Source organism: Thunnus maccoyii, chromosome 20 (assembly GCF_910596095.1).
Source record: "Thunnus maccoyii chromosome 20, fThuMac1.1, whole genome shotgun sequence".
NCBI lineage: Eukaryota > Metazoa > Chordata > Actinopteri > Scombriformes > Scombridae > Thunnus > Thunnus maccoyii.
The window spans coordinates 18,424,611-18,441,654 of record NC_056552.1 but is presented as its reverse complement, the minus strand read 5'-3'; the positions used below and the strand labels follow the sequence as shown (position 1 = coordinate 18,441,654).

Here is a 17,044-nt window from a genome sequence, read left to right as displayed (position 1 = left end):
TCAACAGTCATTGGCTAAGTGAAGCAGCCAGCTTGTGTTTGGGCAGCTTGATGATTGGATGGACTTCCCTGTAACCAAAAGCTCACAGGTTTGATCCCCATATCAGTTCATTTTTGTTATGTCACAAGGTTATCAAGAGTATTTTTATATGGGCTGGGGATTCATTAATTTAAATTTAAATTTTAAAGAATTTGCTCCAGCCTGCTTTATTTCTGGGGCTATTTAAAAAGAAGAAAAACATTGATCCACCTCACAGCAGGTGTTCATAGTCTCACATCACCTTCAGTTGTTGTGGAATCAGTAAAAATATCATTTTGAGGGAATTTCTATACCTTTTAACTTCTGCACACACATAGATTTGACCACATAAAAATAACTTCTCATTTAACTTAAAAGCTACAATGTTTATATATTATCTTTGAGGTAATGCTATTTGCCTGTTATTGCTCAACACACAGTAGTGTATGCTACAGTGTTAGCTTGGAAATTTGGATGTCCATATTAGCATTACTGAAGATGACCAATGGTTGTTTTCTGCTAATTTTGTGCTTGTTGATTTGATAAAGAGTACAAGATAAAATCCTAAAACTCTTAAAATGTAAATGATCGTAGATGTCCACATTGTGTTTGTATTTTTACACTTCAATCCAACGTTAATAAGGTGTGTGTCCATTATTCAACACTTCCCCAGATTGTCTGCATGAATGATTTATGTTTGCATGCATAAACACAAAATACACATTGGGTAAAGCCTCACCGGCTCGTGGCGAGGCGTCCAGCTGCACTTCCTGCGTAGGTTGAGCCTCTTTCTGATTGGACATTGCTGGCTCGCCCTCGCATCCACAGCCCCTCCCCCCATCTCCAGGGCACGGGCGGCCGCCAGCGTCGCCAGACTGTGGAGGTCAAAGGTCAGCATGTCCTCACCTGCGCAGAGACGGATTGTTTCGGTTTAGATTGGTACATCACATAGCGGCTGACACAGTGTTATAAAACATGTTATGTGCTGAGCAGATTTATCTCTGGAACGATGAAACTGTGCCTTGAAAAGTGATGATATTTATGATATTAGCTGTGTAGTTTATTTGATGCATACTGGTGTTCCTGCCTAATCATACACACAAACAACACACACACACACACACATCAGGGGAGCAGTAGAGAACGATCTCTACATCTGTCACTGTCATTAACTCTGTCATTGTCACAGCACCAGCAGATGAAACAGAATATTCATGAGACGTTCGACACACACACACACACACACACACACACACACACAAACCCATGCAAATAAAACACATGCATCCTGTAAATACACACATGCACCTACAACATTTTCGCTGAGCTGCGCAGACATGGGCAAACTGCATGAGTGTGTGAGGGAGAATTGGAGAGAAGGAGAACGACAGGCGAGAGGAAGGAGAAGGAGGAGGAGGAGGAGGAGTGCAACGCAGTGAAGGAAGGGAGGGAGGGGTTGGGGAGTAAAGGGGAGGAGAAGCAATAAGAGGCAAAGTGTTTATTGAGCTATCTATTTATTCTCCTACATCTCCTCATTATGGACATGGACAGAATCCAATTTCCCCTTCGAGGAGAGGAGAGGAGAGGAGAAGAGAGGAGAGAGGAGAGGAGAGAGGAGAGGAGAGGAGTCTGTGCACTGAAGCTGCGAGGCCTATTCACTGACATCTGACATTATTAAAACCTGTACATGTGAGTGGGAGATGCAGACAGAAACGCGGTGGAGAGGAGAAAAGAAGAGGACAGGAAGGATGGAGTCTTCATCTGTGAGGAGCGTGAATAAAAGAACAAACGGATGTGAGAATGACAGGTAACTCCTTAGAGAGAGCGACAGAGCGAGCGGGGAGGGAGCTGAGAGATGCGGCTTTGTCCTGTCCCGGCTCACAGAGGTCAATGCCATCTCATCTGTCAGACCTCTGAGCCAATGGCACGCTCCGGTTACCTTGACAGGATGACATCACCACTGACATCACCACGCCTAGTTTAGTATCCTGGAGGATGGCCACAATCAATAGATACCTTCCGCACATAGTATACCCCACACACACACACACACACACATATCTTTGCACAGTAATAACACCATACTGTGTCTCTAAAGCGGGTGAAGGGTGTAATAAGAGGCGGCACTGGGGATTTCAAGGGGAAAAACAAAAACAGTGAAGGAAAATTAAAAACCATTACAGTTGATATGGGCCTAGTCATCATTAGAGGCCATTAAGAGAGTTTATTGAGCTGAAATTTCAATATAAAGGAAATGTGAAGGAATAAAGGAAACTATGACACAAAAGCTCCTCTGTCTATGTGTAAATAGAAGAAATGGTGCTAATTTATACAGGAGGGGGAGAGTATCTCTTGATTCCTTAATCTGTAATTGCGATCTCCAGTGAACGGCTGAGATATCCTTCCGCGTCAAGGAGCGGCATAAATGCATCTGTCTGGGATCGGTTTCATCTCCCAAACACATTCACGATGACAAAAACGCCATCAGCGGTATTAATAACATTCCACGCAGCGAGGCCAGAGCGGGTTTTAAATAAATGTGTTGCAATTTGGGGAACGTTTTCCACGCCGCGACAGGACTTATTGATTTCACACCTATTACACATGCTAACCACGTGCGCACACATGTAAACAAATGCACACTCACACGCTCTGTATCTCACACACATACATGCACAGACAGCTGTGGAGCGACTTATGATTTTTACACTTATTAATTCCGTCAACAAGGCTTGCAGAGGCAGGATTTACACACAAGATTACATTGGTTTAATAAAAAAAAAAAGAAAAAAAAAGAAGGAGTGGGTGAGGGGGGAAAAAATAACAAAGAGGGAGGAGGGGGAGAGGCGGGAGGAGGCGCAGGCAGGGAGCAGGCAGCCTGGTGGAGAGACACATAGAGTCTGATGGAAGAGAGCAGGGATTCATCTGGGATTACTTAACAGTTTACACACACACAGACCGGCGTGCACGCATGCACGCTAACATACACACACAGATGCTGGCATAAATAAAAACACTTTCTCTCAGAGGGACGAGAGGAAAATAGGAGCGCTTACAGGAGAAGTGTTTTAAAGGAAAGGGTCTAATTAGCAAAGCAAGACGCCAGAGCCTGGGGGACACGCTGGGCAGAGTGTGTGTGTGTATGTGTGTGTCTGGCTTGTGTCTGAAGCTCAGCTTGTTTGTCCATCTCTGTGTCCCCCCCCCCCCAAACACACATACATACACCCTTCCCCGAGGGAAAAATATGGTCTATGGGCAAGAACAGAGAGTCCGAGTTGAGGAAGGAAACAGGACAGTTGGTGGGAAATGTGTCTGTGTGTGACTGTGTGTCTGTCTGTGTGTGTGTGTGTGTGTGTGTCTGTCTGTCTGTGTGTGTGTGTGTGTGTGTGTGGTTAAAGTGTGAGTTTGATAGTCTCCACATCTGGGCTGCACACGTCTCCCAGACCCTTTTCTTTTTTTGGTTCACTGTAAGTGTGTGTGTTTGTGTACGCAAGGGTAAGAGAGAAGTAGGATAACTTTTTTTTTCTTTCTCCTTGATCTGATTTTCAGGCATTTTGGGCCTGTTTGTTGTAACAAGACGATACAAAATATGGACAGGCTGTAATGAATAAAGGGTATGCCTAAGAAATGGGGCATTTCTGAATCTTTGTTTTCTATTTTACAGACGTTTTATTAATTTTCTGATTTGTCTACATGAGAAAGAACATCTTCTCACCTTCAGCATCCTTCTCATTGCTCTCCCTGCTCCTCTGCTGGATCTCCAGCTCGGCCAGTTCTCCCAGTATCTCCATGCCGTGGTGGGGTGGAGGGCTTGGGGCTCGGACAGCAGGTACAGGCGGGTACAAGGCATCTCTGGTGGCACACAAAGCCGCAGCGATCAGGAGCTCCAGGCTCCACATGTAGGCCCCTTGGAGCTGGGCTGCTGTGCTCGCTGGGAGAGGGAGGACGGGGTCAGAGGACGGAAGAGGAGTGGGAGAGCTACATGTTACTTCCACTAAGTCCTCATCTGGACTCCTCCCATTACCCTCCTCTTCTTCATCATCCTCAACCACCTCTACATTCTCCCCAACCTCCTCTTCCTCCTCCTCCTTCTTCTCCTCTGGAGGCTCTACGGACACAGAGACAGCACATTCTGTCTGTGCAGACTCCATTTTCTCTCCTTCATCCTCCTCCATGTCCTCTTTTCCACATTGTCTATCATCCTCCTGTTCTTTGGATAGCTCGGGCTCCTCTAGGCTAGCCTTCTGGCCCGGGCAACCCAGAGAGAGCTTTACTTTTAGGGCTTTGCCTGTGGCCGGGCAGGCTGGATTGGGGACTGAAGCTGGGGAAGGGCATGGCGGCAATCCAGAAATTATGCTCTCGGGCTCGGAGACGGAGCATCCTTTCGCTTCCGCCCTCCTTTCCTCCTTCTTTTCCTCTGCAACTCCATTCTGGGACTCCACCACTTCACAGTCTCTCTCTTCTTCTTCTTCCTCTTCCCTCCTCGCCTCTTCTTTGGTGAGAGGCTGGATGTGGCACGGATGTGGGAGGGACTTGGTGTCAGGCTCTGCTGGCTCCGCCTCCACCATGGCTTGTTCAGCCAATCGGGCTTCAGGAGGAGAGGGCCCGGCCTTGTAACCCATGGTGATCGGAGGGTAGGTGTAAACAGGTGGCAAGTCTGGAGGAGAGGGGAGAAAGCAAAAGTCAAATAGGTTTTCTGACATCAAACCTTTTTTTACAATCTGACAAACTGTACATAAAATGGTTTTACAAGCACCTACAGAAAATAAAAAATCTCTTTTGTCTTTCAGTCGGGCCTTTAGCCTTTTAAATTCATTGCCATTCTGTTCAGGCAGACAGGATGAAGCACATGATTACAGTTGGCATAATACACTGACAGCAGGGTGCAGAGAACACACAGTGTGTGTGTGTACTTACAGTATGTGTATGTGTACAGTACTGGATATTCTATATACACTGTGTGTGTAGGAGTGTGAGTGAGTGTATAGATCCATGTGGGATATTGATGACACCCTGCCGTTTTCCTGTGATTGCAGCGCCGGCCCTGTCACCCCTGCGCTCTTATTATTGATGGTATCCCTCCGCCCCCTGACAACGCAGCCAGATGAATGCGTATCCTTCCGCCTGCACTTCTCAAGGACCCCTGAAGGATAAGGAGGGTCTGTCTGAAGATTTCACTGACCTTCCTCTTCTGACACACACACCAGCTCGGGCACACGTGTGCACGCTGGCAGGTCACACACATACACACACTGAGTGTCCATATGCTTTCTCTGACCTTAATGGCTGACCTGCCCGCTGTCCCTCTTTAGCTTGCACAGAAAAAGATTGCACGCACACACACACACACACACACACACACACACACACACACTCACTCTCTCTCTCTCTCTCTCTCTCTCTCTCTCAAGGACACACAGAACAAGGGATCAGCCATGCTTCAAACAATTTCTGCAAAATCAAAAGAATACCATGCTTCAAAGGCCAGTACTACATATCTGCAGCAGCCCCCTCCATCTCACTCTCCCTATATTTCTCTCACTATACAGTATGTCTCTCTGTCTCTTTAACTTGTTTCTTTCTCTCTATCCTGTTTGCTTTATTTATATTTTTATTATCTGATTGTTCACCCCACTGGTACAGTTCTTTAAATTCAGTCGCTGCATTCATTCATCAGCCTACAAGTTTCACTCACCTGGCTCTAAGGATTGTGGGTAGTCCTGTGGTGGCTGTCCCTCTCCCCTGTCACTACCCCTCTCCAGCCCTTTGGAGAGGTGTGATGGAGCAGGGCTGAGAGCTGGTGAGCGTGGCGCTGCCGCAGCAGGGCTCGGGGCGGGGGTCAGAGGGTTCGGCGGGTGCGGTCGCCTGGATGGAGAGTGGTAGCAGGGTGACTGACGATTGCTGGGACACAACCCCGGAGATGGGGTTGATGTCTTGAGCGGAGGAGGGGTGTGGGAAAAGGGTTTGGCTGCATGAGAGGAGGTGGTGGACGAAGAAGAGGAGGAAGAAGAGGAGGGAGTTCTAGATGCCGAAGATTCGTGAGGAGAGTCTTCTACTGTGATAGCATGCTCCTCGTGTTTTCTCTGTGGAAATGGAGAGGAAGAAAATAGTAGCTTAAGAAATAATCACCCAAAATGTCATATGAATTTTCATTTTGCTTCTGTTACCAACTGATTTAACACCTAGTGATTAGACCTTTATCCAGTTAATGAAATCTATTGAATTTCTTGAGATGCATTATCTCAAACAGGAGATGCAGCGGGTTGTTAAATAAATAGGACAGGGGGGGTTAGCATGAACATAAATAGCCACCACTGCTGAGAGACAAAGAAAAAACTTTTGACAAAAAAGCCAAGAAAAAGGATGTCACAGTTTTGGCCACACTGTTTGGTTGCCAAATGATCTGGCAACACCAAGCTCTTTATCAGTGAAACCTTTTGGCAAGAAAAGAGGAAGTCATTGGCTTGGGTAAGTATTGGTGAGTATCATTTTGCATATGTTTTCCTTTTAGAGTTGAGAAATCAGGATGTCTGTGCTTAGTTTAAGTTTTAACTTCATTAGTTCTCAATATTTCCACACTTCCTCTCATCTGCCCACTGTTTCACAATAATAAGTTAACAGCATTTTGCAAGTTTTAGGCTAAAATGTGTTCTCAATTATATTAGTAGTAGTTGTACCTGTCCTACCTGTCCTAAGGAGTGGCGCTGCATGTGCTCCATGGCTCGCTGCTGCTGCTGCTGGTGCCGATGCTGCAGGGCGTACAGCTCCTGTTGTTGTAGGAATGAGGAGCGGGAGTAGACGGGGTGATGCTGCAGGTGAGGAGGAGGGCCACGGCCTCCGTACACAGGAGGCCAAAGACCTGACTGCTCCAGAACATCTAGAGGAGGAGACAGATAGACAGAGGTTGTCTGACATATTGTTTTATTCGAATATTGTTATATTATAATAGAAAAGGTCATCCCTGTTGGCAAACTCACACCATTTAACTTTGTGAATAAAAACAAGCAGTTAAGTAGTCAGCAGAGAGCAACAGTAAAGTCATTAAGAAAAATTGTGTTGCTGTGGGATTGACAGAAGAGCTCAGTCACCTTCACTGAACACAGGCTCCACATCCTCCATTCACCTTCTTTTTCTATCTCTCTATTTCTAATGCTGGTGTTTTCTGTGCATGGACACACACATTTCTTTCAAAGCTCCACCCTGGGCGCATATGAATTCGGATAGACACACACGTACACACACACACACTCACGCACACACACATCCCTCCTTGGCTGCCTTGTCGCTGGGAACCTTTGTTCTGTGAGATTAGCCTGAGTGGGCTAATGTTTCCCAGGGGAAGGGTTCAGTGGATGCACTTCCCCTCTCTGCAGGAACTCCCACGGAGCGAGGCAAGGGAGGCGGGAGATAATTAAATTTCACAGCCTGTTTGCAAAGAGGCATTGACACACACACACACACACACATAGAAAGACATACACACTCTTTTCTCTCTCCAGCAACGGCTAAGATGTACTACACAACCCTTAACACTGAGCAATGTCTCATGTTGTTCCAGACATGAACACATCTAACTTTAGATGTCCACATACACACACACCTACACACAAGCGCACAAAGTTCAGTCTAAACACAAAAGTGCTCCGCCGCAAGAGAGATGAACACCAGTTAAAATGGTTTGCATAATGCTGGGCACATGCAGAGGAGGGCAATAGAATAGCTGCTCCCATTAACGAAGCTATAAAACACAGTCCCACTGACAGAGGGACTTAGTTGAGCATTATATTATGATTAGCCAATGATACTAAAACTCTGGGAGAGAAATGGCAGCAGCTCGGATGGTACAAATGGAGAAAAGGAGGGAGGAAGGGAGGGCTGTAAGTATGTAAGGGTGTGTGTGCTGTTGTTGTAAAAGGATGCTTCGCCGTACCAAGGTGATGATGTGGCCCAGGTTCTGTAGGAAGAACCACCAGTGGAGAGTTGGGGTCTTGAGTGAGTGACCCCAGCACAGGCGGCAGTGGGCTGGGCAGACCTGGTGGGAAGCCGGCGCTCATCCCCACATGGCTCAGACCTGGAACAAAGTTACACACAAAACACAGTCAAATGAGAGCAATATTTAAATACTTATTTTACTACTCCAAAAAGATAGTGGTGTGCTGAATGAGTAAATCTTGGGATGCGCTCAGCATATAAATGCAGGAGAGGATGCATAGAGGAGCAGGACTAATATGGAGTTTAGATTAAAAAAAAGCATTATTAACAACATGGTTGAACAAAAGACAGAAGACAGAAAAAATGCAAGGAACCCCCCACATACCACTCACACTGATTGATACATGATCTCAACAAAACAAAAAAACACATGAAAATGAAGGGCATTAAAGTTACAGACCATGTTCACTGGCTGTAAAAACAGAAAATGTGTAAGAAACATCATGTGCTGCCCCTCCACTCTACTCACTGTATGAATGCCCCATCCAGAGGGAGGGACTTCCTGTCCTCTGCATCCAGTGGTGGTGAGCTGGGTGAGCATGTGCAGCAGGGTCTGCCCCTAACTGACTGGCTCCTCCGGGGACCAAGAGGTGAGAGGTCAGGTCACCGTGGCAACTACTAGAAGGGTGGATCCTGGCAAACTCCACACGATCCTTGTTTTCCCTGTTGTGGCGATAGGCGGGGTGAACTTTGTCATTATCTTTATTATCCCTCTTATTGTCATCATCATCATCACCATCACCACCATTATGATCATTATCTTCATCTTTGTCATCTTCATTACCACTACTATCATTATAATCATCAAGAAAAGGAAATGTGACGGCAACAGGAACAGCCATCATCTTGTGCCTGGTCTATGAGTTCTCATTATATGTTTTCTTCCCTTAATATGACTACATAATAAGAGCCTGATACTTCAGAGACATTCGTATTAGTTCCCGTAACATTAATGCACCACATCTCATCTCAGAGAGAAAGAGAGACTGGGGAAGAGAGAGAGGGGGGGGGGGGTACAGAAATACCACATCAAAGGGTGAGAAGAGTAAATGGAGTGAGGGGATGAGAGAAAAGAGAAGCAGAGCCTCAGACTGGGAGAGAGACGCAGGGAGAATAAAAGAACTGCAGCTTATCAGATGAGAGAAAAAAAATGAATAGATGCTGCGAGGTGCATGTGTATGTGTATGAGTGTACGTTCATATGGGTCGGTGTTTGTGAATTGAAGTGTACCTGATCATCATTTCTCTGTCTCTGTCCAGGTGATGAAGGCTGATCTGTTCCTCTGTCAACCTCTTCCTCTCCTCTGCCTCCCGACCAAGAGGATACACAGGGCGCGACACCCCTGAATCGCAAAAAATAGAGGAAACATGCTTACACCAACTGTTGTGGACTAATCAAAAATATCATTAGATGACATTTCTGAGTATTTCCTTTGAAGGGAGAATCTACCTTCTGATACTTGTACTTGTACACATATTGTCACATTTGGATGTTCATTGCATGCCAGAAATTTGTATGTGTACCTTTCTGGCATACCCACTAACCCTTAAGTTGCCTAATTTATTTCTATGACAAAAAATGACTTCCTACAATTCCCAGAAGGCCCTTGTCAACCTGTGCCTGTACAGAAATCAGCATCTCTGCCTCTTTATGATGAATTTCTTCCTGAAAGTGCAAAATGTTGAGCCGAGACAGAAGCTGTTTGCAAAAGGGTCTGAAGTTGTGTTAATCTCAGAATAAACATCAAAAAGGACTAAGAAATATAAGATACTATATGGCACTAATAGTTGTTCTCAAAAGTGTGTTATCATGGATTTTTCCTTTAACGCAGCCTAGAGCACAGATATAGCATTAATTGACTTCCAGTGCATGCAGGAACATAAATGATGTCTGACCTTTCATGCTGGGCAGCACCCTGCCCTGTCTGCTGTGTCCAGGGGTGTTGTCTGGGGAACGATGGGGGGGCCTGGCTACTGCAACTGCAATACCCACCGGAGGCTGTCGCACCTCCCCCTCTCCTGCCTCCCCAGCCTCCTTCCCACCTTTGTCCCCCCTCTCTCCCTCATTAGTGGAGCCTCGGCGAGGAGGGAGTGACTGTTTGAGAGGGTCTTGGAGGGAGGTGTTGCTTTTGCCTCCTCCTCTGTCCCCCTTCTCTGATCTCTCTCCACCCTGCTTGAGGCAGCCCAGACCACCAAAGGGGCTCCGCTGGGGCAGCAGCAACGGCTGCTGAGAGCTGTAGTTCATTAAGTTCTTCATGGCGCTGCCTTCACCCTCAGTGGTGTGTGATGAGGAACGGGATAGGGGAGGCGGTTGAGAATGGGGCTGGTTGTGGTCAGTGTTTGGAGCTCTGCTGCTCAGCCCTCTTACTTCACCGTTGCCAACTGATGCATGGTGGGAGCCTTTTCTCTGGTCCTCTTGGTGGCCCCCTCGAGCCCCCCAAGGTGTTGCTGTCTGACTTCCATCTCTTCCTCTCTCTTCTGTACTTGCTCCATGGCTGCTGTGCTGCTGGTGTCGTATCCTAGCAACCTTTTGTCCCTCCCTCTGAACTGCTGACCCCGAGCCCACCCTCCCATCAGGATGAGGACCTGAGTGAGAACAGTCCCTGAAGGGAGGCGTGCTGGCACCAGGGCCATTTTTGGATAAGCCCTGTCCAGCCCCAGGGTGTGTCCCCTGGGCATCTGGTGGGAGCGAAGGCCGGTAAACATCGTCCACAATCTCCACATCTCGGAAAGATGAAGATGTTTCCAGGCTGCAGGACCGTAGCTCAGGCTGAGAGCTCGGATTGGAACTGGGTTTGTGGAAGTGCTGTGTCTGGTGGCTCCAGTCAGGAGGTTTGTCAGCCTTGCCACAGCCCAGCTGCTGCTGGTGGGGCTGAGATTTGTCCTTCTTCTGGCAACTACTAAGCCGACTAAGGTGATGAGAGGGACTTTCAAAAGATCCATCTCCACTTTTGTCATCCCCCTTTCTCCCACCTCCTCCTGCACCACGACAGTCAGGAGCTGCCAAATCTCCCAGTGGCCCAACTGATGGAACATAAGTTGGGCCGATGACTTTTGCCTCCCTGCCAGATCCTCCGGATGTTGATACTGGATCTTTTGAGTGTGCCAAGGTAAGAGGGGTTGGGGGGCAGTAAAACTCAGGATGGGGATGGTGATGTGAGTGGTGCAGCCACCCTCCCGCCACTGTGGAGCCCATGTGTAAAGCATGAGGAGGAGGTGGCGGAGGGGGAGGAGGAGGAGGCATGGAATAGGAGGCCACAGAGTGCGGAGTTGGAGGTGCCAAGATGGCTGTGGCTGCAGCCGCACCTCTTCTCATACATTCAGAGGAGGAAGTTGAGGATTCGCTGATCTTCATCTCCCCATTTATGGGTCCATCCTTGGAGCAGCGCCTGCCACCACCAGATGGAGGTCTACCCACCCCACTACCACTGCAGCTGCTCAGTGCTCCCCCCTTTCCTCCAGAACCAGTCTCTGCCCCTGAACCACTGGACAGTTTACAGGCACTCATATGTTTCGTCCCCTGACTGCCCGAGTCACTGTCTCTGTACTCCTTGTGTCGCTCCAGAGGGTGTCTGTGGTCCTCCTCCCTGCTCTGGGTTGTGAGGTGAGGAAGGAGAGCGTGGTGAGGGTGTGAGTAAGCTTGGTGATGGTAGCTAGATGGAGTGGTGGCAGAGTTCGTCTGATGTGAATGGGGATGATGAAGCTGATGTTGTTTGTCTTTGCTCTCCTGGTGCCGCTCCTTGCTGCTTGATCGCTCCTTCTCCTTTGACACTGATGAAACCCCTTTCTCACTCACATCCTTGGCGCTCTTCCCACCTCCCCCACCACCTCCCCCGTTGTCTGTCTCTCGGCTGCAAGAGCCAAGCGGGTGGCCAGGGGCAGTCCTGGCCAGCGGAGGAAGGCTGTGATTGGTGGAGAGCAGAGGGGGCTGCGGAGGAAGGCCCCTCAGGTAGAAGTGATCTAAGAAGAGAGGAGAAAGTTTAAAATGGATCGCTACAATTGCAAGAGATTTAAATGGTAGCTGGAAAGTGGCTGTTTAAAACATTCATTTTCATAGAGTTGTATTAAAATTACTATATTAAAATGTGTTTCTGTAATGGTATCTGGAGAAACACTAATGCTAACTAACTTGAAAAAAATAGACTCTGAGTTACCAGCTGTTCTTACTCCTGTGGTAAGTGCTGATTAAGCAGTTTAGGGAAGTATATATATAAAGTGATTTTTTTCACAGTTACCTTCTCACACACACACACACATACCAACACCTACCTTTTTGAGTTTCATAGAAGCGGTGCTGTCCATAGAGACCGTTGCTATGGTGATCCAGGGGACTCATAGATAGAAAAGGAGAAGCAAGACTTCCTGAATAGCTGGGGTACCCTGTCAGAGGGAGGGAGAGCAGGAAAAAATGGATGTTTCTCTGCAGCGTTGACATTCAGCAGCCCTCTAAACAAACAGTTTATCTCTACAATCTATCATGAAATGGGGCCATTTTGGAAAACACAGAAAAAAAAATATGGCCAGTTAGTGCTACTTTCACCATAAATGCACTTTTGCACAAACACACCACATGAGTTGACATTATTTACAGTGGACAAAGTGGTGACAAAAACCACAGCCGACAGCTACTGGCCAAGTGTTTGCAGCATTTAACTGGATGGAATTTGCTCTTCTACAAAACACATTTTTCCCAAACCCAAGACAAATAGTATGAACCATCACAACCCCCCTCCTTAAAACACACACACACACACACACACACACACATACACACACATACACACACAGTCCTCCCAAGAGGTCACTGGGAGGTAAATGGTCGTTCCACTCTGTTCCTCGTCTTCAAGGACGTTGAACTGAATTGTGGGATAGAGGAGGTCTTGGTGGTTGTGTTGATGGGGGTGGATGGGTGTAGAATTGGGTGAGGGTCGCTGCGGGTGTGTGTGTATGTGGTGGTTGAGAGTGGGGTGTTATTTGGAGAAAAAACAGTAAAATCGCCACAGGTCCACGCACATACACAGAGGATCATACACAAGTACACAAACGCGGGAGGCAGACATCTCCACTTTATGGGGCCAAAAGGCTTGGATTGTGTGTGTGTGTGTGTGTGTGTGTGTGTGTGTGTGTGTGTTCTCCAGCAGCTGGTTTCATGCCCCACAGAGTGTCCTTGCCGGCCCGTTAATTGGCAGCCGTTAAAAGTTTAACGGTGGTGGCCAAAGTAAACAGCACTCCATAAAAACTCATCCTACGCATTCCACAGTCGCACTGCAAAACCACCAACGCCCCCTCACTGCTCCCAGCATGTTTGTGTGGGACTCAGTGTGTCTGCGTGTTCATGCTGCAGTGTAAATGCATGAATGTGTACACTCCACCGTGTGTGTGTGTGTGTGTGTATGTGTGTGTGTGTGTGATTACTCTGACTGGTTAACAACCAGTGAATCTAAATGGCGACAATTAACCAAAAGGCTCTATCAGCCATCTAAAGCCAATCCCCCGGGTAATGATGAGTGATAAAACTCAGGGGGGAGGGAGGGAGGGGAGATGAAAAAGAAGAAGAGGGGAACAAAGACGGCAGAGGGACACTGTGAGAAAAAAAAGGGAGAGAGAAAGAAAGGAAGGAAGGGGAAGTAGGAAAGAACTGATAGGTTAGCAAATGAACAGATGATAGAGAGACAGAAAAGTAAAAGAGACAGAAAAAAGAACAGGGCTGTCAATATGAAAAGCCCCCAATCTGGTGCTGCTGTGAAGCGTTTGGAGAGAGGAGTGTGTGTGTATGTGTGTGTGTGTGTGTGTGTGTGTGAGGGGGGATGGAAGATGAAGGAGGAAGTGAAGGGGAAGTGGAGAGCTTTGAGATGGCGGAGATGAGAGGACAGAGGAAAGGGAAGTAAGGAGAGAAGTGAGTGCACATGAGAGAGGAGACAAAAAACAAGGACTGGTGTGGAAGAGGGAGAGCGAGCAGGATAGGTGTGTGTGTGTGTGTGTGTGTGTGTGTGCGAGAGAGAGTTAGTGTACGTTTGAGAAGGAATATGTGCTGTGCATTTCTTTGCGAAAATGTCTCATCTGTGAATATGTGTGTCTGTAGTGTGTGAGTGTATGAGTGTGTGTGTGTGTGTGTGTGTGTGTGTGTGTGTGTGTGTGTGTGTGTGTGTGTGTGTGTATTGGCCAGGTCTCTTCTCTCTGCGCTGGCTACGCTCCACTCTCTGGACCGTGGCCAGCTGGCAGACCGCCTACCGGAGCTCCCTGGCTTGAATTCTTAAAAACAATCATTTGTAGTGTGTGTGCGCGTGTTCGTGCGTGCGAGCGTGCGCACACGTGTATGTGTTCAGACATCAAAGCCGAGCCACACAGACACAAAATCTGTCTGATAGGCACACACATTCTCCCTCCGCACACACACACACACACACACACACACACATTCTTGCTCTCTTTTCACTGCCGCTGCTCTCTCCTGCGTTCACGTTGAAGTCCTGCCTCCGACTCTTTCTATGAATCTGATTTATAAGACAGTCACTCCGGGCGACATTAGTGCTCATTTTCAGGGCTTAACTGTTGCTATTTATCGCTCGATGAGCTACAAATGAGGCAGTTGTACAAACAAAACTTGTCTCCTTTCAAGCTTTAAAGCTGCACCAGGATAGATTTCTATGTAAAAACACAGCTTTTATGAGTTTGTCTTATGAGCTTGAAATCAAAAATTTGCAGTGGTGAAGTGTCCCCAGACAGTGTGTTTGACTTACTTGCCCAAATTAAATTCTGGTGTGTACACTTGTCTGCTGACAGGATGTTACAAATTAAAACTTATAGCGGGGAAATAAATTCTGTTTCATAAACAGCAGCTCTCTCCGGAGAAAGCTGGACCCACCATCCTTTGCTTCTCTTTTCTTCTGGTACAAAGCAATTAAACGTTGATTACAAATAAAAAAGACCCCTTAATTAGAGGAATTTTCTTAATTTCAGCTATATTTGCGCCTCAAAATCTTCACTTCCAAATTGTGTCTACTGGGGGAAGTCTAGATGTCTTGTGTCCATGCCTTAAACCACAAAGAGACAAATGTGCGGGATATTGTTTGGTCCAGTGGTTTGTGGGATAATTGGCAGGTAGACCATTTAATTCATGCTGTAAAATAAGTCAGAAGAGCCCTTTTTCCATGGCAGACAGTTTGACTTGTCATAGCAGGGACACCACAGGTGTAACTAATAACATTAACAAGGGTTCAGTTCCATTTACGTGTCCCTGTAAGTCGTTTCAGCGAGCCAGCGTGCACAATACCAGGACCCTGAGACTGGCTCACCTAAATGGAATGCAGTTGTTATTCATGTTATTGATTACACCTGTGCTTTTCCTGCTCTATGACAAAATGTCTGCTGTGAAACTACAGTGGTCTCATAGCTGGTTAAATGTATTTTTTTTTTATTGCAGTACAATTATTGAAGAAAGCAAATAAAGTGAATGTCTGCATATAAGCTTTCTATTCTAATCCCCAGCAACAGTGTTTGGAGACGTAAAAAAACTTTTCCATGGCGACATGTCTGGGTTTTATCGTTCACTCGCTCACATTTTGTGAAGAACTGGTGGAACGTGAAATTCTGATTCTGACCGTTTTCAGTTAGTTGAGAAATACAGCCTGTGACGGAAGCTGTCTCTCCACTGTAGCTCTTTTGGAGGTTATCTCTCTAGACCCATCTCGCTGTCAAAAGAGAAATCCTCTTACACACACACAGAAACACATGCACACACATACCTGAAAAGGACAGATAACTAAGTCAAGCTCACTTTCTAACCACAAACGGTTAACAGTCGAAAGAGGACATGATGCATGTTGATGCGCACATTTTTGTTTGTGAGAGAGTGTGCGTGTGTGTGTCTGATCAGGAAGGGGGCCGTTGGAGGTCGGTTAGCCCAGAAGGGGCCCAGAGGGTGGGGCTGCGGTCAGAGGGGGAGGTGAATGTGAAGAGAGAGAGGATGGTGGAAATAGGGGTAAGTTTCAGTGTGCGTGTGTGTGAGTGTGTGTGTGTGTGTCAGTGTGTGAGGGGGGATGTAGAAGCTCATGAAACTTAAAACTTACCCCCAGAAGAGCATAAGGGGGTGAGAGATGATTGAATGAAAGGGGGGGAGAAAATATCGGATTGTGCTGGCAATGGGTGAAGAGGAGTGCTTGAAGAACGTTGTTGAATTACTGTTGATTATGATGCTATCTTTATACTGCATGAGGGTGTGTGTGCATGTGTGTTTGTGTTTTTTAGGTTGGGGCAAGAGGAAGAGGAAGATTTTGGTCGTGCACCAGTTCTGAGAGCGACACGGTGCTCAAGCTCTGAACTAGAAAACAGCCACAAACACAAAACCACATACAGCACCAGAAGAGAGTTGCATGTGTGTGTGTGTGTTTCTATAAGTAGCATCATCTGAGGCATCACTGCTGCGCGTATTTGGCCTCAGCTCAGTGTTGGTTAAACCACTTAATGGCTCCATCTCGATCTAATCCCAAACCAAGACCCTGGATTAACCAGAGACCAAGCACTCTGTGCTGCCTCCTGTGTGTGTGTGTGTGTTTGTGTGTGTTTGTGTGTGTCTTACCTTCATGTGAATGGGGGAACCAGATAGGGGAGGCGCTCGAATGGGGTCCAGTCCTATATGAGGGGGAGGACGGGGAGGCAGCAGGTCCCGAGGGGTGAGGGGGGTGGGAGGGCGGGGACCCCACGCTGCTGGCCAGGAAGGAACCCATGAAGGAAGCACCTGAGAGACAGAAAAATGTTGGAGGTTAGAGAGGTGCTCACTGATTAAATTTGTCTCTCGGTGAGCAAGCGCTGGGGGGATAAATCTCCTGAGATGCTGATGAGAAAGCAACACCACAGAGGAAGTACTCAGAAGCTCCCAAGTATGACTGTTTAACTGAGAGAACTTCCTCAGATGAAGATAAAAAAATACAGAAGTTAAAAAAGGACGTGTGTAAATGACGAATGTTTCATATGCTTTCTAGACTTAGGCTTTTTTTGCACACACATCTCGGTTTGTCACACTTATGCCTAATTTT

General features: G+C 47.0%; 1 protein-coding gene across 3 annotated transcripts in view; it reads right to left on the bottom strand.

Annotated features, from left to right (window-relative positions):
* The window catches only part of bahcc1b (BAH domain and coiled-coil containing 1b), a 55,712-nt gene that overhangs the window by 15,495 nt on the left and 23,173 nt on the right, over positions 1-17,044 (bottom strand). For 2 of the 3 annotated variants that reach the window (XR_006092966.1, XM_042398195.1), the window contains exons 3-12: positions 16,588-16,746; positions 12,279-12,389; positions 9,906-11,969; positions 9,241-9,352; positions 8,480-8,673; positions 7,949-8,089; positions 6,696-6,895; positions 5,714-6,101; positions 3,734-4,675; positions 758-924 (exon numbers count right to left, since the gene is read on the bottom strand). Coding sequence is in view for 2 of the 3 variants with exons in the window: in XM_042398195.1 (XP_042254129.1) it covers positions 758-924; positions 3,734-4,675; positions 5,714-6,101; positions 6,696-6,895; positions 7,949-8,089; positions 8,480-8,673; positions 9,241-9,352; positions 9,906-11,969; positions 12,279-12,389; positions 16,588-16,746 (4,478 nt within the window). In the remaining variant the exon portion in view is untranslated. The remainder of the gene's footprint in view (positions 1-757; positions 925-3,733; positions 4,676-5,713; positions 6,102-6,695; positions 6,896-7,948; positions 8,090-8,479; positions 8,674-9,240; positions 9,353-9,905; positions 11,970-12,278; positions 12,390-16,587; positions 16,747-17,044) is intronic. The other variant, XM_042398196.1, reaches the window with a different exon arrangement.